Source organism: Hydractinia symbiolongicarpus, chromosome 3, assembly GCF_029227915.1.
Source record: "Hydractinia symbiolongicarpus strain clone_291-10 chromosome 3, HSymV2.1, whole genome shotgun sequence".
In the NCBI taxonomy this organism is placed as follows: Eukaryota; Metazoa; Cnidaria; class Hydrozoa; order Anthoathecata; family Hydractiniidae; genus Hydractinia; species Hydractinia symbiolongicarpus.
Window position 1 is genome coordinate 22,053,718 of NC_079877.1, and position 20,260 is coordinate 22,073,977.

The following is a 20,260-nucleotide window of genomic DNA, read 5'->3' on the forward strand; positions in this document are numbered from 1 at the left end:
TGTCTACATATTTACATCTTTTTTGCATTGGATTCCTTTTAAAATGTAAGTACCTCATACAACATATCTAACCATTGACATCTAGGTGAGCAGAAAGACTGGCAACAGTGATATTAAAACTCTAATTTTATTTGTGGAACAATGGAATGATCCGTACTGCCGCATAGCATTTATATGTTGTGTGTGTGGAAAAGAAATGAATATAAAGTCAAAATATAGTTGGGCAACGCATGCAAAATCTCACAGTGCATTAAAGGAATTCGAGTGTACTCTCTGTCACAAACGATTTACTTTAAAACATCACTTAAAACGTCATTTAATGAATAAACATCAAACAACTTTGTATATTGTGTGTTTTATAATGAAAGGTGTATTTTTTATCTATTGATTTACTTAGTGTCTCCCTAATAAAGTTTGAACTGGTTTTTAATCGTAATTTTTACTTAAAGTGTGTTTTTGAAATGTAGTTTAGACATTTTGTGTGTCATGACAATTAACTGAAGATTTAAGCAGCTTGCCTATCTTTTGGAGCATTATTGTTTTAAAATTTTGTAAACGTTTATTTTGTTATGATTTTATGACTCAACAATATTTTTGTTTAAAAATAGCATTCGTGCATGCCTGTACCAAATCAAACCAATCCTCATTTTTGAAACCGGAGTTCTTAAACTGTCTCAGCTTAATAACTACCACGTCTAATTTTCTTTGAAACTCTGCATTTTTTGTTGTTTTGTGCACCAACAGAAAAGATGTTATGATGTGTCTCAGAAAAGGCAATGCTTCCACACATTGTTGAGAAATGGAACAACCTTTTCTTTTTTATGTAGCTTTTCTTTGCTTATTTTTTTGCAGTAAGAAGTCTTAATTATAAAAAAAAAAAATGACGTCGCATCAGCATGTTTAGGAGCTGATGTTATCTAATTAATTAATCTAATTAATCTAATTAATGTTATCCAATTAAGTGATTTTATGTTTATTGCCACTGGAAATAATTCTCTTTTTGAAACTTTCTGGCAAATTTTTATTAACACAAGTTTTTGTTTTCTCAATTTTTACTTTTTTTTTTTTTTGAACAACATTGCACAAGATTTATGAATGTTAGATTATTGTTTATTTGCCTGCTAGACAAAAAATTGTTGAATTTATTTGCTTGAAACTTTTTTATTATTTATTTATGGCCTTTTAAGCAGCTTCTTTTTAACTGTGTTGAAAGTTTTACAGCTGTTTTCAATTCTTTGCCAATATGCATAGTAAATAATTTGAAGTTTTGCTCTTGGACAAAAGTAGTGTCTGCTTGTTTCAAAATCAAGATGAGTGACATCTCAAATGTCTTTTTTGTAGCAGTACAACTAACTTCTGCATATGGTTTTATTTAATAGTATTGTTGTAGCTTTTGTTACATGTATTTTACCTTGTATATACAGTTAAAATCTTTTGTTACAAGAACTTATTGTTGTTTAAAAAACAAAAATAATAAATTGTGATGGTTTCTTCTTTGTTGTTGCAGGCTTACATGCATTGCAATCATAAAAATAGGATAGAGAATGTGTAGTATACCTTAAATTTTAGTCTGAGATTCTCGGACTGATAATTACTTATTTCAGATTCACTTTTAATAAATTACTGCTAATAAAAGTCTAAAATGAATTTCAAATAAAATGGTACAATCCAAGTTGTTAGAACATAATTGTTGACCACATTAATGAAAGTGAGTGTAAGTTCTATTACACTAAATTTCAATCAAGATAAATGCACATTTCTCAAAAACAAACTATAAAAATCTATTTACAACCTTTTTATATTAGACATGCACACTTTGAACTTTTCAATGTTCACATTGTATTTTAGGTTATTTAGTTAGGTTCAAAGCCTCAAACTGGGATAATTTTTGCTGGCATGTTGATTACCTAGACCTTTGCAGGCCTTTATTGTTTTTGTTGTTTATCTTTGGTTTCTTGTAGCTAGTCAAATGTAAAATTCACGTCCTTTTTATATTACAAACACACACTTTTAACTTGTCAATGTAAAAGATAAACAACTGTTGAAATCATAGATAGAAAAAATATATAGTTACTTTTTACTTGTTTTTTTTTTTTTAATTGAGTTATTTTTTTCTGAAAAACAAGAAATTGTTGCTAAATTTATTCCATCAGTTTCTTAATATAAAACGAGTAATATTTATGAAACCAACAACCTTTAATCATAAATATTCACAGTTCAATTATTATTTTGTTCACATTAGAGATTCACAAGGTGTCAGTGCTTTTAACTGCAGAGAAACACTGAGATCACTGATCTTTCATTTCTCTAATTTTTGACTCTATGCTTTTGTACATGAAAGTCACAATGTTCTTTAAATAACAGGACTATTTATCAATAGAAATATGGAAATTAAAAGGTCACAGAAGTCACAATTTGCTATTTCTGTACAAAAATATCTGGTATATTAATTGTACATAAAATTGATGTAAAAAATTAACATTAAGTTGAATTTGATTTTTCATTACAAGCTCGTGAGCTTGTATTAAAATGCAAATGTGTCCTACAAGAATAGAAATTTTTTCCTCTCTGAGCACCGACACGGGAGTAGTCGTGTGTTCGAATCTCATCTTGGTAACTATTTTTACTTTTTTTTTCTTTTTACTATCTCGCCTGCGAGGATGTGTTTCCAACTCGTAACTAACTAACCAAATGGTCAATTGCAACGTCACAAATTTAAACTTCATACCTAAATTCTCTAAGTACTTAAAAGTCATCGGCCAAATTTGGTATTTGTTTTCGACAAAATTTGGCACAGTTAAAAAAAAAATTATGCTGAACATAATAGTGACATCATAATTTTGATTTTTGTCACCTAACTGTTATTTTAGGCCAAAATTGGACCAAAAATTAAAATTACTTTATTTTCGACAAAATTTGGCAAAGTTAACAAAAAAAGTATGCTGAACATGATAGTGACATCAAAATGTTAATTTTTTGTCAACTAAATGCCGTTTAAGACCATAAACGTTCCATCACGCGACTTTTAACCATGAATGATAGGCTGTATTTTTTCTTTTTTCTAGTAATATGGTTTTTTAACTAAAGCTATTTCCTTTTTCGAACAATTAAGATCATCATCATCATCATCATTCTCGGCTTAACGTCCGTTTTCCATGCTAGCATGGGTTGGACGGGGTATATTAATGACCCTCTTCCAATCTGATCTAGACTGTGTTAGATCTAAACTCAACTTCCTCTCTATCAAGTCTGTCCTTATAACCTCCTGCCAAGTCTTTCTCGGTCTGCCTCTGGGCTTTGCCCCAGGAACTATCAAGTCTCTACACTTTCTTACCCAATTATCCTCCTCCATTCTTTCCAAGTGCCCCAGCCAATTCAATCTTCTTATCTGGATAACATCTTTAATTCTACAGAGACTTAGCCTGCTTCTTAGCTCATCTGAACTCTTTCTGTCTCTCAGACTGGCATTACACATCCACCTAACCATTCTCATATCATTCCTTTCTAAACGGTCAAGATCTTCCTGCTTCACTGCCCATGTCTCACTACCGTACAACATAACACTTCTTACACAGGCCTCATACAACCTACCTTTTACCTCAATTGACAGGACTCTGCTAGTCAATAAAGGAAGTAACTCTCTAAACTTTTTCCAAGCAGAACCTATCCTGCAAGTAACACTTCTTCCAACACCCCCTTCACTGCCCAACATATCACCTAAGTAACAGAAGTTCTTAACTATCTCTAACGAGCCACTGTTGTACATCATTAAAGCTGGAAATACTTCATTCTCTATAATCTCACCTTTGCAACGCTTGCATACAAACTGTATGCCAGCTCTTAACCTTCCACTAAAATTCGTATATTATTTTTCTTTATTTTGCTTTTTCTCACTAAGTGACTTTCTTATACCCCGTTGTTGTTTTGTTGTTGTTGTTTTGTTTTGTTTTTTTTGGGGGGAGGGGGTTACTGAATTTCAAAAATTTTAGGTGGAGCTTGTGGTCTTTCTTCTTCCTGTCAGTCACTCCAGACTGACCTAACGAAAATTGAAATTTCGAGGAATTTTCTATCAATATTATTGCCTATCCGAATAGCAAAATATGTTGTGTCTAACTTCGTAACAGAAATCACAATTTCATAGACAGCTTTTTATAAACTTTATTGGCGAGGTTGTTTGCGTATATCATACGTCTTGTTGAATCTAAAAAAAGCTTGCTTTTAACAAAAAATTCCAGTTGGGATTTCTTAGCTCAAATTCTCCCACCATTACTAGGACTGAGACTAAGATTTGGCTAACCATTAAATAAATCTGTAGGCATTTGACCGGCCTGATAATTTGGGAAGTTGAACAACTCTGGCTTAAACTTGATGGTTAAACAAGCAACCTACAAAATATTCGAAATTATGAAACTTGCTTTGAATCTGTTTTCCTTGTCTTACCAAAATTAAATATTAACAATTTTTTCTTTAAATTTGGTCAGTTTGGCCCTAAGTGTTGTGAATTTTACTTCTTGCAATTGTCTTAGCTATGCAAAAAAATGAATTATTTAGGTTAGCAAAAGAGGTAATATTACGGATGAAAGATTTTGGGTGGTTGTTGAGCAATGGAATAATCCATACTTTCGTGTGGCATTTGTTTGTCGTGTTTGTGGCAAAGAAATGAGTTTCAAGTTGCGAAATAATTGGAAACGCCATGCAGACACACATTCAGATGTTAAACCATTTACATGTCAAATATGTCAAAAAGGTTTTGCACAGAATATTCAGCTGACCAAACACATGAAAAGTAAGCATCCTGTATCATATGATTGTTCTCTTTAAACTCTGCGATCAGTATGGTGAAAGGTGGTTTCTATTGTGAATTGTAAATATAGAACACAAGTGCAAAATCTATTCAGTGTTAAGCACCTTTATGTTTGTATTTTGGTTTATATTTTTTTAAATTTTGTTAAACTTTTTGTTAAATATGCTATGTAGATGTATATTTATTTTTTCGCTCATTTTTTCTTCTGTTTGAAAAGACACATGGGAATTGATGCATTGATGCAGAATAGGAGGGTTTTCGGTTGTGTATAGTTTAAACCTTCCAATGGTTAGAGTTTTTTTTATGAAAAGATCTCTTTGTAAATACCACAGATATTTAATATGAAAATGTGCGTTTTATTGCATATACTTATATGAACTTTATTTGATGTGTGTACATTTTCGAAATTTGTGACATGATTTTTACTGATTTTTGTAGGCAAAAGTTTTTGTTGTTTTTTAATGTACGAAATGTTCATTTTTGTTATTTATTTGAAATTTTTATATTTTGTTAAAAAAAGGAAACCGTTATGACGTGTAGAAAGATGTAATCACAAACAATTGTTTAGCTGGTAATGTGAATGTACTTTTTAGTAGTTTTTCCCTCGCCTATGAACATCCCAGTTTTTGAGTAAGTTGGTTGAGTAAGTTGGTTGAAAATGCAGAGTGTCAAATAATTATGCCTTATCAATGTCATATTTTATGCTCTAAAAACCTTCAAAGTAGGCTATGGTTTATTGTGGCTTCAGTAAAACAACTTATATCTGGTAACATCTTTAGTTAACAATCAAAGTGTGCCAGTATCATGATGTAGTCTAGAAATTCAAGGTAGAAGATGTTTAGTCATAATTGTAAAATTTTTGTCAGTTCTTTAAGAGGCTGTTTACACGTACCTGGCATGAAACTCATGCCGGCTTGAAATGAAAATTAATTCTCAAGTATGTGCTGGACATTGCCCTGGCAAAAAAAATTTTCTTCAATAAACGAACATATAGCTTTTTATTTCTGTGTCATTCAGCTTCTTTATGCAGTACTTGTGCATAATTTTATACCGGCATGAAAGACATTTTGCGTTCACACGGTAATATCATGCTCAAAAAGCCCCAACATGAAATTTCATGCCCATCTTAAGGACGGGCATGAAATCATGGCGGCATGAAATTTTATGTCGACTTTGACGTGTGAACAGTAATAGGGTTTCCTGAATGCACCGAAATAAACTCATGCCGGCAGGAGTTTCATGCAGGCATGATAAAATGCGTGTGGACAGGGTTTAAGCAGGACACCACGGTGTTTAACACATGCAACATGATCATTTTTAAAAATGTGGTATTAATTCTTCAATTAAGTCCAAAAATTTTAATTGGGATATACCATACTTGATTTAGCACTTCTAATCTTGTATGTCAGCAAAAATTACAGTAAAATTCCACTCTCCTGCCTGTGTTGGCTGAGTGCCAACCTGAAAGCTGGTATATAAATGGTATATAAATCATTTTATATACCATTTTAAGCCTGTGGAAAAATAAATGCACTTGAATTCATTCATTTGCAAAATCCACATAAATTCAACCGCTACTAATTGCAGATATCATCTTTTGCTCACAGACAGCGAGTACCATAATATAGACTAGTTGTTAGACCGTGGAAGAAGACCTTGCAAAGTGGCAATCATCTACCATTTTGAACAAAATACGACTATAGGTATAGAGCTAATGACTGACCAGAATACTATGCAGATTGCTTGCGTCATATGATGTACTGTTTATTAAATGTTGCATACTTCTGATTGAAATTTATTGTTTTAGAAAAAGAAAGTTTATTCTAGAAAAGAGGTATTGAACACTGTGAATATGGTGAAAAATGAAATTAAGAAAATTTGCAATGTGAAAATGGATGTAAGTTACCTCTTCTTCGTTGTTTGTCAATTTTTCCGTTCCAATTTCCCCAGCCTCTTAATCACTCAGGTTATGATAAGAGGCTGTCGCAAGTTGGTATTGTACTTCCTGTTGAACTAGTTAACTTGTTAGGAATACCCTATTCACGAACTTTTCGTGATGGTTTAATTTTCATGTGTATTCACACCTGGTTTAGTGATATTTAATTTTTGCGCTTTCCTTGGAGATTTTACACCACAATGTATTGCACATCATTGAATAATCTGCAAAGCACTTAATAAGAGCCACAAACTGTGTCATACATTCAAGTGGAGCACTTCATTGCACAGATGCAGTATGTCAAAAAAAGAGTAAAGTGCATACAACATAGTGTTTCAGGTGTAATATATTTTTTTAAAAATAACTTTACTGCAACTTACAACCTGTGATATATTATTTTATGTTGCGAAATAAGTTGTGTGAAAGTTTAAAAATTAATTGTGACACCGTGCTGGTCTCTCAGTACAGGTAAACCATGTCACAAATGCGTATAGGTGTAATACCATTTTCCAAAAAAAATCTTTATTGCAACTTCAGTTTAAAAAGAAATACAGGAAACAGCTCTTTTTTGCAGAATAAGTAAGCTGCCTCACTACATTTTTAATTGTTAAGAAACTTGTTGAATCAAATTTTGGCTACTTTCTCAGAGGTAGCTAAAGAGCTAGCCACAAATAAATAATAAAATGCCAAACTGAATAAAAATTTTAAAAGAATAGAAATAAATAATTCTACAGCTGGCTCATGGTGACCACGGTCCTGGAATTTCCTGGACGTTACAGAAAGGCTTTTCTCAAGTAGTAGGTAATAGCTAAAGGTTTCTTAAACCACTTTATTTTTTATCATTAACCCTTCCTGTCCCGTTCCCGGACTAGTCCGGGATATTGCTGCGCTAAAATAATCCCGATCTCGGACAGGTCCGGGATTTCACTAGGACCACTTTGAACGGCCCACACGGCCGCCTTGTATCTTTAAAACTAACAAGATGGATTTTTTTTAACACTAGAATAATTTATCTCTCATTTGGGCCCGATCTGACGATTTTTAAATTCGTCTACCGTAAGTTATGCAGATTTGCTTTTCAAAATTAAAACAAAGATGGCGACTGGATTTAGCGCATGCTATGGCTCTGGATCTTTGCCTTTTAGCAGCAGTAATGCATCATTTGGCCTCTCTATTAATGAACTAAACCTTGAAGAAGATAGCGATGAGGATGTAGTAGCAAGTGATGATCTAATTAACAGATTATTTGGCTAGAGTGATAGTGAAGACGAAGATTTTTTTGGATTTTCTGATGGTGGGGAAGAATGTGTTGATGAAAGTTCAACTGATAATGATGAATTGGAAGAACCTAGTTCGAAGAAGGCTAGAAAGGAACCAAACCCTCCTGTTTGGAACATGGGGCAATGGAAATCTGGTGACAAGAAGTTGCAAGAGTTGCCCCATTCTGCTGCAAATCCTCGAATAAATGTTGATATTCCTGAGGATGCCGACGAACTTTATTTTTTCAAACTGTTTATCACCAAAAAAATTATTTATGATATAACTACTGAAACTAATTGCTATGCTCATGAATTTCTTAAAAAAGCTGGTGATGGTCTTCCTCCCTCTTCAGACCTGGCTAGATGGCTTGTAAATGGAATCTCTACTGAAAAAATGTCAAGCTTCTTGGCTTTGACTTTTTATTTTGGCATAGTAAAAAAAAGATTTACTAAAGTCTTATTGGTCAACAGACACTACTATTTCTACTCCATTTCCAAGAACTGTCATGTCAAGAATGGATGCTTTATCATAATTATAAAGATTTCATTGGTCATTGAGAACTGAGAAACCGATAACGTTTTAGTATATACATTATGTTTTATATATCTCAAAATTATGTTTTATATATTTGATAAGAAGTTCCTCTTACATTCCATTTGCTGGTCTAAAGCACTAATTAAGCATAGGTTGTGGTCCAATAAGCACAATCTAAGCATGGCTAATAGACGGATTGCCAACTTTCCTTTTATATACTTACAATTCTTACTAAATTGTCTATTACCGGAGTCGAACCGGGACTTAGATAATGCTTTATGACCATTTTTTAAAAAAAGAGAAATACCTTACATGCATTTTAAACATAGTATATGCTTTAAATTAGTTGTTAAGGTTTATTTTAGACTAATATTATAAAATTTACGAAAAATGTGTTTTTTTTACTAAAAACGCCTGGGATCAGGGACATAATGTGTTAAAAAATGCCTGGGACGGGAAGGTTTAAGCATCATTTTTAATTACTTTTTCATAGACTTCCCATAATCAATGAATGAGATGTCATAACGCTTGTTAAGAGACTGATATATCTGTTAAGGAAGCTTCCAGAACTTCAATGTTAGCTTTCCTTATTAAGAAAAAAAATTGAGTGTGATTTTTGTTTTTCTATTTTAGTCCTAAAATTTCTCAGAAAATTAATATTCAAATTTTGTTGAGATTTATAAAAAATCCAAGAAATCAATGTTTTTTATGTGCATGTTGCTGAAAATGAAGCTTGCATTGTGTAGCCACCCACTGCAACATTTTTTTTGCATATTATATTTGTTCTAAACCTGTTAAAATGGTCAATAATACTTTCCCACATGGTCGGAAGTTTGTTTATAGGACCAAAACTATAGTGCAATACGCTCTAGACCTAGTTTCTGGATGACCATAAGATATATTTTTCGAAAAATTCAGCTGTATTCCCAGACCAAAATGGCTATTTTGAAGTTAATGGTTCATGGTAACATAGCAAGAAAACTACTGAACGGAATCATTGAAACGTGGCTCATTTTGTGTCAAAGATCAATGATTTTTTTCAGTGTTTTTTTAAGGGATCAGATGATCTTTTATATTCCCCAGCAGGTATTAAATAGGCCACAGTACACTCTGAGGGTACTGTTACCTTTCCTTTATCGTCTTTTAATTCGCAGTCTAAACCACTTTGGTATTGATCACTACTCTGTCCAAGGCTAAATTTTATTATCGTGTTCTAGCATGAAAACTACATTTTTCCAATAGGAAAATGACTTACCTGCTTTAGAAATATTTGGGCAAACTTTAAGGCCTGCACATCAGGGATCTACAGAACCCAATCTGTGGGTCACAAGGGTAAAAGGGTTATTTAAAAACGAGGTTTTAAAATGCTGCAACATATTCAGCTTCTAGTGGTCACACAAATATTTGTAGGTTGTATTGCATGTATCTCAAAGAATTGCTTGTATTCCCAAAGGTTTTATTGGGCTTGTGATTTTTAAGGCTAGCAATTTCTGCCGGAATTGTCCTGTAATGTCCTGGAATTTCTATTGGCTTAAGCTGGCTTAAGCAGGATGCTACCTCGAGATCTACGTTTGCAACTAGCCAAAATCTTGAAATTGGTTTGTTTAAGATTTATACATGGCTGAAATAGTCGTGATATATTCAACTGAACATGTGAAAACATACAGAAAATAATCCTATAGATACAAAGTATTTGCAGAGAAAAAGATTAAAAAGAGACCTACAAAACTCACACCACCACTTTTAAATCAAAATGGCCTTTTCTCAGGGTATTATGTGTGAGTGGTCAAAGCAAGGCTGTCTGTATTTGCCGTTAGTCTTGCTACTTGGAGTATCATTTTGGATACAGACGTATATGTGTATTATATAGATTTTTTTATATACAGATCATTTTAAAAGACTGCTGCTTAAAAGCCACATCAATCTTGAATTCAAACCAATAATATTGTGATTATTAATGATTTTTAATTTCAATGATTATTTTCTGTTGAAGAAAAAGTACAAAACTTTAAGTCACATTTCAGTTTTGTAGATCTGTCCAATCTTACTTTTGCATATCAAATTTTTCGTCATCCAACAAAAGACTTAGTATTTTTTAATTATAAAACAGATTGTAGTTAATCTCATTCGAACAGGGAGTATAACCAAAAAATATAAATAAGCACAATAATAAATAATTCATTTTATGAAATAAAGGTTAAAATGGCACATTAAAAGTTCATTTACACGATTTTGTGAATAAAAATGTATATGATAAAGTTGCCTTTATATTTCACAGGAAGACAAAGTATAGCATATTAATGTTTTTTTGTTTTTTTTTTACTAGGATGGGGCACAGTTTTATGAAGTCAAATGGTGGAAGTCATGGGAAACTGAAGAATGTCTAACACAATGTCAAACATTGATTGACCAGTTTTGGGACTTTATAAATAACAAAGCATCTATCAATTCGAATCAAAATATGGTATTCCTTGAAGACTTTGTTTTTATTAGGTGTTCACCGCCTATCTAAAGTTATAGAATTACCAGATTATATTTATTAGGCCCTTTTTGCCACAATATCCTTTACGTCTGCAATGTAAGGGTTGCGACTGAGGCTGGAAAGCCTGGAGTAGTCGGGAATCTTAAAAGGCGTTAAAAAAATGAAATTTCTGACAAACCTCGGACTAGAGCCTGAGAAAGAAAATATGATAGGGCTTGTTTTTCAGTGTGTTGTAACTATAAGAAAAGGAAAGGGAAGGAGAAACATTTTCACAGCTAATACTACTAATCTATTCCAATACTGTATTGTTTTTAAGAACGAGTCGTAGGTCCATATCGCTCGCCTAAGTGTTTTCTGTTGAAATACTATCAAAGTGACTTTATCCTAAAAAACAGCACATATGACAGGCAATTTAAACCTTTTAAATAACTCGTATGTTGGTATTAACAAATTAATTACAAACTAGTTGAGACTGCAAAGAGGTTGCAATATAGCTGTGTTTAGTGTATCTTTTTGTGAAGTTATATGCTTAAAGCTACAAAAAAAGTTTCAGATAATAATTGCACCATGAAAAATTCAAACTTTTTTAGGATACTTAACCAAAATGAAATTTAAAAGGATATGTCAGTTGTTTTCATTACACAAAACATTGCAACATTACATCTATTACTACAAAAGTTAGATTTTGATAGACATGAGTTTTTTAGGGGGTGGAGAAGAAGCCATGTGAGTTCCAAAATACCAGGATTTCCAAGAGATAACAAGAATTGCCATAATTTTAATGGTCCCACATATGGGGATACCAATGTATAGTGGAAGGCAATATAAAAAGGTTCATCAACAAACCAAAAATATGATCTAATCTATCAGATTTTGCTCCACCTGAAGATAAAAATTGTGAACTCTGTACTCGAGGTCATTGGAAAAGTGGTTATAATTTACATTTAAAATTTTTAGGTAAAAATGACGAAAATAAATTGTCTGTTACCAAAATGTTGTTCTACTGGCACTATGAATACAGTTAACATGATTTTTTTGCAGAAAAACTCTGGATATCATGTTTTGCGTATGAAACCCTCAGCTCGTCATGAAAAAAAAAAGAATTACAGTGAAAACCTTTTCATTTATATTACAGGTTCTCTTGTTTCTTAGAAATCCAAAGATTTCATGATTAATTATGAACTAAATTTTTATAATGGATTTTCTTTCTATGTAATATAAGTCCAAAATATTTAATTTCTGCATCAGCCAATACGGAAATGAACTTTGATCAATCCAATTTGTCTTCCTTGTTCAGTTCTTTTGACAATTACGCTTTCACTAATTCTCCCAAATCTTTGTATGTGTTTTACACGCTAATCAAAAAACCCTAAAAAACAGTAAAAATCTTCTCAAATTCTTCTAAAACGTTTATCCATGTATGTAAAATATTCAGGAAATACATGCACAAAGGTTGCAAAATGAGTCAAAACGGTTCAAAAATACGGATTTTTAAACTATACTGAGGATTAAATTATTAGTTTTTTGTAATGTTTTAAATTCAGGTTATTCCATGAAAGTTTCGCTTGTTCAGTTATATTTTACACTTTTTCTCTCCAGATTAAGCACTGAGGTAAATCGAATTATATCTCTTTAATAATAGCCGTATTTTGTCTGTCTGTCCGCAAAAGACGCGTCCTGTTACGGAAACACGAAATGCGATATATAAAGGACGGGCAACCCTGTGGATTTTTCCACGGGTAACGACTAGTCTATATTATAATACCCGTATGCGTCTGTCTGTCTGTGATGCAAAATGGTACCGCAAGTAGCGAGACGTGCGTAATGCGGTATAAAATGTACAAAATGTATTACCACTCTTGATGCATATATTAAAAGATAAATTTTGCAAAAAAATATACTTTAAAACCATCTTTGCTAGCTGGCTGGCTAACATCTTATAAAAAATTTTTTTCGCCTCCACGTCTACTTATCTAACATGCCATTTAAATGTCTTCTGTGTTTGCCACAGTTTATACAAGATTTAGCGTGTACTGACAATTTCGCTGCACCACATGGGAAACAAGTCTTGAGAATTTATGGCGACATACAATCCATTACAAATATATTCAGAATGTATTTTTATTGTATTCCTCTACACCCTAACAGTCTTTTGTTTCATAAACTTCACACCTTATGCGTTTTGAGTTTAATACATCCAATCCAACACCATTTTTGAACCAAAAAATCTACAATTTTTTTCTATATGTTGATATGATAATTCATCTTTTTAAATTTAGCAAGTTAACTGAAAGAAGATATAACTATAGAGTGAAAAACACATAGGTAATCCTAGCTAGCTATGATTTTTCACACATGAGATTGAAACAAAATGAAAATGGTGAAGTGTACAGCTTCAAATTATTCTACAAGTATCATTCCCTATCGCTACCATGTTTATTATTTTAATTATGCGAAGTAAGCGCAATATGCAGAAAATCAAAAACTGAAAGTTAAACAAAATGATACAATTTGTACACGTATAGTAACTTTATTTCTCAATGATAAGTCAGTGCATGTAACAACTTCATCCATTTCTAAAATAGCCATTTTTCTCTGTTTTTAGTGCTTTGCGCGACTTCGTAAGTTTTGTGTACATACTCACATTTAGTATTTTCTCAAACTTGTTAGAAGCTGAGTATTGTGTTGTGTTGAGATAAAACATGATAACGTTAGATAATTCATTAGATTTTTGGAGCTTTAGATTCAAGTTTTGTTTCCTCTCTTTCAATCCTGCTAGGGTACACCTAAACTGAAACCATCTTTTAACGTATGCTTATGAGATACGTTATTTTGAATATTTCTTTTGAAAATTTCTATGTTTTTTTTCTATGTTGTTGTAGAGATACGGAAACAATGTTACCCACCAGTTATCTCCTTTTGAAAACGCTTTTGCAGAAGAAGGTAATGGACGGCCACTTGGATTCTATAAAAACGGAGAAAATCGAAAACGAAGAATGGAAAGCACTGTGGAGTTGATAGAGCCACATGCAATAAAAAAAATATGTAATGTAAAGGTTGAGGTATGTTCACACGTCTTTGAATAAGTTTTATTAAATTTGTATTGAAGTATCAAAATCAAGATGTATTTAACGGACACTGTGACGTGTTTGTAAAACCTATGTTAGGATATAATTTGTTATTTGACATATAGGACATTTATACTTGTTTCAGTGACTTAATTTAGTAGCTCATAGAGAGACTTGTCTATTTCAGCTTCATAATGCAATGTTCAAATTAACCCAAAATCCATGAAGAAATACCATTTTTTAGAAAGCCTGGGGGGAAAACGTAAAAAATATTTTGAAATATAAGAAAGATACCTACTTGCAAGATTGCAAAATCAGCTCAACCACATGTCTGTTCTTTTTCGGGTATACACTATTTTTGGGTTAATCATATGCATTTTCAAATACTTCTCGAATATTAATTAATAATTTCTCATTCGTAATGTAAATTGGACTTTTCGATGGAAAATAAGGCCTTACTTAATTTTCCTATATCTTCTGAACCCCTTGTCGCATTTACATTATGATTTTCATTAATTTGGACCTCTGCTACTTTTCTGTTTCAGAAGGGGCAAACACTTTATCAAATTCAATGGAATACCACCTGGGAAAATCCCGACAGCCTTCACAAAAGTTTACATTTAATAAACGAGTTTTGGAGTTTCATCAATTGTAAATGTACATTTGAGGAAGAGCCTGCACAGAAAAGGGTAATTGTAGTTTGCTTTCTGTGTTAGATATGTTCCGACATGGAATGTGTTACTGCTGTTGAGTTATTTCTCACACAGACAGACTTAATAGAAGAAAACGACATGCCGTGAAAAAAAAGTATAAAAAGACAGCATGATAGTTTCACTTTTTATTATTGGATTAAAAAGGTTGAAAAATGACTTGCAGAGTAGTTTTAAGTGTTATTTTGACTGCCGACTCAGTCGGGTTATTCTTTTGTAACGCAAAGGGTTATTCCTTTTGTAACGCAGAGGGTTATTCTGTTGTAACACAGAGGGTTATTTTTTATGATTTTGTGTTGTTGAATTGCATGTGTCATATTCCTTAATTATTTTTTTGTTTTTTGTTTTTTAGGTAAAGTTAGGCCTGAACTTTTCTGTTTTGAAGGTATGATAAATACAAAAAAATACGTTTATATGTAATAAATATGTTTACAGTCAGACCAAACTGCTGTTATTATGTATTTAAATTTACTAGCATGTTAATCTAGGACCACGCAATGTCACAAAATGTATCTATTTCACCGGACAAACCAATGTCTGAAAGAGGTAGAGGACGCGGAAGAGGTAGAGGTAGAGGGAGGGGTGATACATCTAATGTTTCAAGCTTTGGTCAATCTAATGGCGGTGCGCCAAGGTTAAAAGCAGCTGCTATGGAGTCGTTACCACCAACAAACGTAACCTTCACACCACCAAAGCTTATTCCTGATGTATGTAATATAATATGGTTTGTAATCAACTATGGTCGTAGTAGTCATAATGTGATGATATATCTGTGAAATTTCTTTCCGTAATCTCTCGAATTCGAGTACTTCCTAATTGGTACAAAATTTTCAGTCACGTCGGAATATTCCTCTATGTAATTCTAATTATTATGTAGCTTGTTATCATAAGCCGTGTAAAACTGGCTATTATATCACTGATATTTACAGCTACTTTTCTTTGCGCATTCCAGTTGTGGTAAAATAGTCGGTAGAAAGTTGCCAAATTTTAACACAATGATTAATGTACCAAACATTTTTTTTACCTTTTTAGTGCATTTAGAACCATACAAACATTTCCAATGTAAATTTTTTCAGTTTAAATTATTATATGAAAAGGAGATTTCGTAATAATCCCTCATTATATAGTTGGTAAACTGGCAAAGTATTTCCATATTGGCTGGCAAAAAGTGATGCTAAATTTTGTGCCTGTAAATAGTCTTAAATTATGTGGCCAAGTTGAAAAAAGCCATTATAACTAATGTCGGATTTTTTGCACCACGATTAGTAAAATTTATAAAAAAAGGTAAGAGTATTTATTTTTGTGGTTACTTATTTTTTACAGTCTGACCACGCAACTAGTGATAGTCCGTCGAAGAAAAAAGGAGCACTGGTGAAGTCGCTAGCGGAGTGGGATGATCCGTATTGTCGCGTAGCATTTTTGTGTCGAGTTTGTGGAGCAGAACAGAATATAAAATACAGGGGGAATTGGAAAGCGCATTTTTTAAAACACTCGGACGTGAAACCGTTTCAATGCGATGTATGTGGAAAGGATTTTGTTCAAAAGATCCATCTGCAGTTGCACGCCAAGAAAATACATAACCTTCAAATATAGACTTTTTTTGTTTGTACTTGTTTAGTTTGCAAATTTTGTTGGAATTTCCTTTTTGTATAGCAAACTGTAATACATGTATTACTTTTATAAGCAACTCTACTATGACCTAGTACTTGAGTTGCTAAAAAAACTTTCTAAATTGATAGAAAAGTGGTTTAACGGTTGCTTACCAGAAACCTTTAATAAAAAATTCCGTATCAACACGCAATTGTTTCATTTTATGTCAAATTGGTTACTGTAAACTGTTGTGCATATCAGTTTGTGCACTGCTATGTTAAATGGAGGCCTTTCAACGAGTTCTCATGTTTTATATCTGCCTTAATTAACATAATTACACGGGTTTTTTTTGTCAGAACCTTTGAACAGGAGTGTTTTGATTTTTATAACTAATTTGTTTCGCTTACCATGGATGATGTGATTCAAAAGAATTTTTTTATTATATCTGTGTACTTGTATGTATATTTACTTTAATGATCTTTTCCTGAAATTCACCATGTATATTCATAACTTTGACTTATTTTTTTTTTTTAATGACATGAGATCTTTTTGTTCCTTTCAAAGTCTACAACCTATTTCATGATGGTAATCAAATCTGTTCATAGTAAATAGCCGAATTTAAGCCGAAGTTAAAATTCATTTGGCTGTATAAAATATCCAATTTTCGGCACGTTAAGATGAAATTTAAAAAAAAATCTGCATCTTGTTGGAGCCAGCCATAGAGCGGGTCGTTCTTCATCAGAATATGGGCTTTCACATTCATTGCCATGTAGAACTATTTTTATGATTAGATTAATGTGCGTTAGGAACATAAATTTATGAAATCTAGGGAAATTGATGGCCAGAATTGCTTGTTTTAGTATATCTGAACATGGCATCCAAATCAAACATTAAGTAAAATTACCCTTTGCACATCCTTTTACTCATCTTCAAAATTTTAAATGGTATGTTTTTGCGACTCAATAGATAATATTTGCGGAAATTGCTGTTGCCATTAATCTTACATACTTTTTCGAATCTTATTTTTTTTATTTGCTCTCAAAAGTACAATAATTTTTTCATATGTGGTCTAAAATCGCAAAAGTAAGCAAGCTATGCAGAAATTTCTTTACTTGTTACTGCCACAACCTTGAAAGCTTTCCCGATTGAACTTGGATTTAACCTGGTGAAACAATCCGTAATCACTGTTTCGCAACATCAGCAGGGGTAAGACTAGACACGATTTCTTTTATTCATGCAATACCCTAGCCATGGTTGGACCTCCTTCATCATCACATTAATTTACGATATCACCCCTTCTATCAGGGACAGGTGCCACATTCGGGCAATTATTTTGGTCGGCGTTTTATCAGGTCGGAGAACGTTTTGATGACCTGGTGGTCGCTTTTCGGCGGTGCTTTGCGAGATCGACGATGGTTTTAGCCGTTGTTTCTATGATCCGGCGTTGTTTTAGGTCGGTGTATCAATAACAGAGGTGTTCTTGGTATGATGAAGTCCGGTGGTGCTCGGCGTTTCATTGCCTGGACGGTCGTTTCAAGCCCTGACTGCGTTTTATCGATGGTTGCACAGCGCGGCGAAGCACTTCAAGAGACGATTAATATTTAAATCGTCGTTTGGGAGGAAAACGTAGTTTCCATAAGAGTTCTGACGAACTAAATGCAGCAGCGATCCAAAATTCGTTGTAGTCTTGTTTTGAATAATATGTACTATATTTTACAGAATTGAAACAAAAAAGAATGAATCAGATTTGGAACGAGATAGTTGTGTTTAATTTTTTTACTTGATTGGGTTTAGTTATATATAAAGAAAAAGTATATGGAACGAAATATTAGTTATGTTATGTTGCTTTCTCTTTCGCTTTTGGCTTCACAAAAAAAGTTGCTCTGCAAAATTCCAATGTTATTTTACCGACGACCTACACCGCCTCATTACAGGCCCTCTTTCATTTTCGCCAAATTTTCTTTTAGAGCGACCTGGTCAATTGATTCTACAGAGCCACCCGGATCATTAAAATAATGGCCAAAATGACAGCCAACGTCACGTAGCAGCACCGAAAAACGATCAACGGATCATTGAAATGCCTGTCATAACGCCCGCTGACCTTATAAAACGCCGGCTGATTGCCGGAATGTGGCACCAATCTCCTAATACCCCTCCAATGGTGCACCAATGTACGATATCACCCCTCCAATGGTGCACCAATGTACGATATCACCCCTCCAATGGTGCACCAATGTACGATATCACCCCTCCAATGGTCCACCAAATTACGATATCACCCCTCCAATGGTCCACCAAATTACGATATAGCCGCTCCAATGGTCAACCAAATTTCGATATGGCCCCTCCAACAATCTATCAACTGCTAATATCTCATTGATTTAAAGGATGAAAAAATCCATCGTGGAAAGACCAGGGAATGGAAAAAGAGAAGGAGCGGAAACTAAGTTAAGGAATTAACGCATGAGATATAGTTAAGGGACTAACTATTGAAGACTGAAAGAGAAGGCGCGAATTACCGTAGAAATGTAGTGAAGGGACTAAAAAAGGCCGAAATGGTTTCGAGGAAATGTTTAGGATGAGTTTGGAGGACACATTCGTCATGTTCGACTAAAATTGAATGACTTCATTTAGATTGAGTGTTGGATAAAATCATGGACAAACATATCCAACATGATAATTGTACTGGATGATGAAAAATTTGATCCGGAGCAAAGTTTCATCCAACGCACAATTTTGCTTTATCTAATACAATTTTCCTTCTTTTTTAATTTTTTCTTTCGGCCAAACATTTCCAATATTTCATCCAACAACGAAATTTTGATATGGATGAAATGTTGAACATAGCAGAGTGTTTCGATGACAAGACTATTTTGTGTTATTTGCGCAAAAAAGCATGAAGTTAGCACACTTACTAAACATTTTAACCCTCAGACCCACTTTAGATCTGCCCAAATTGAGTCTCTATAGCAACTGGCCCGTTTCCACAGCAAAATAACATCGGAAACGAAGTAAAAAATATTATTACTTCATATAGAGAAAACAAATTGGTACACGGGGGTAAAAAGGTATGTTTACTGTACATAAATATCTTCAGGAAATAGCTATAAACATAACGAAAAAATCTAAAAAATTTGCCCGTAGCTTTATTATGAGACACATTATTGTACCATTTTGGTCTCTTTTCATTACAGTACCTTATGTCAGTATGCTAAAGAACGTTGAATTATGGCAAAAAATAAACAGAAAAAAGCCCTAAAAATCGTAAAACTGACATTTGGTAGACACCATAAATTATAATTACTTTTTTATCATATTCTAGATTTCTTGGTACAGTCCCTTTTTTACATATTTTTAATAAAAAAAGGCTTAGAAACAGTCGTTAAAAATTTTCAGCAAAAATATTAGCAATCGTTACACCTTTTACTAAAAGTTAAATTGAAAATATGTCCAACCTTTGTTTCCTCATTTTAGGCTCACTCACTGCACTAAAAGAAAGGAAAAGCAAAAGTTGGCAAAAAATTTATCAGCAAAATATAAAATCAGTAAAAATAAGTGCTTAGCAAAATATTTTGGTCGATGCGTCACTGTGTGTGAATTTGGTCGCTTTCTTACTGACGCAGTACGCCGTTACATTTGCATTAGGCGAAAAAGCTAAGAATAAGCTTGGCCCTGAAGTAATTATAGTGACTCTAACATAAGGCGACAAATCCTGCTGAATGAGCGCGTGCAACAAAACTAAAAAAAATATTTCATAAAAATAGTTTGGCTTGACTTGAACTGTTAACTTACTGCATTGTGCACTCAGTTTGGAGAGTAAAATAGCCATAAAACTGTTTTATTTTGACAGGGCTACGTTAGGTCTATTTGATAAGC

General features: G+C 33.1%; 2 protein-coding genes across 3 annotated transcripts in view; both read left to right on the forward strand.

Moving 5' to 3' along the window:
* The window catches only part of LOC130636944 (uncharacterized), a 40,698-nt gene extending 35,319 nt beyond the window's left edge, over positions 1 to 5,379 (forward strand). The window contains exon 6 of the mRNA XM_057446795.1: positions 4,552 to 5,379. Coding sequence (XP_057302778.1) covers positions 4,552 to 4,821 — 270 coding nt within the window. The 3' untranslated portion in view covers positions 4,822 to 5,379. The remainder of the gene's footprint in view (positions 1 to 4,551) is intronic.
* Positions 5,380 to 6,571: 1,192 nt separating this feature from the next.
* Positions 6,572 to 16,900, forward strand: LOC130636202 (protein odd-skipped-related 1-like). 2 transcript variants are annotated; one of them, XM_057445844.1, is made up of 7 exons: positions 6,572 to 6,701; positions 10,861 to 10,998; positions 13,899 to 14,078; positions 14,630 to 14,773; positions 15,147 to 15,179; positions 15,283 to 15,501; positions 16,118 to 16,900. In XM_057445844.1, the coding sequence occupies exons 1-7, from the start codon at positions 6,657 to 6,659 to the stop codon at positions 16,385 to 16,387; spliced, it is 1,029 nt and encodes a 342-aa protein (XP_057301827.1). In that variant the 5' UTR covers positions 6,572 to 6,656; the 3' UTR covers positions 16,388 to 16,900. The 2 variants fall into 2 exon arrangements, with proteins under 2 accessions (XP_057301827.1, XP_057301828.1); XM_057445845.1 differs by lacking the exon at positions 10,861 to 10,998 and having other exon boundaries at positions 6,590 to 6,701.
* Positions 16,901 to 20,260: the final 3,360 nt, after the last annotated feature.

Bases quoted from the DNA above. Each gene is read 5' to 3' on its own strand.
- LOC130636202 (XM_057445844.1), top strand. From the start codon at position 6,657: ATGGTGAAAAATGAAATTAAGAAAATTTGCAATGTGAAAATGGAT. The intron at 10,999-13,898 runs GTATTCCTTGAA...ATGTTGTTGTAG, and splicing joins TCAATTCGAATCAAAATATG to AGATACGGAAACAATGTTAC. The intron at 14,079-14,629 runs GTATGTTCACAC...TTTCTGTTTCAG, and splicing joins TATGTAATGTAAAGGTTGAG to AAGGGGCAAACACTTTATCA.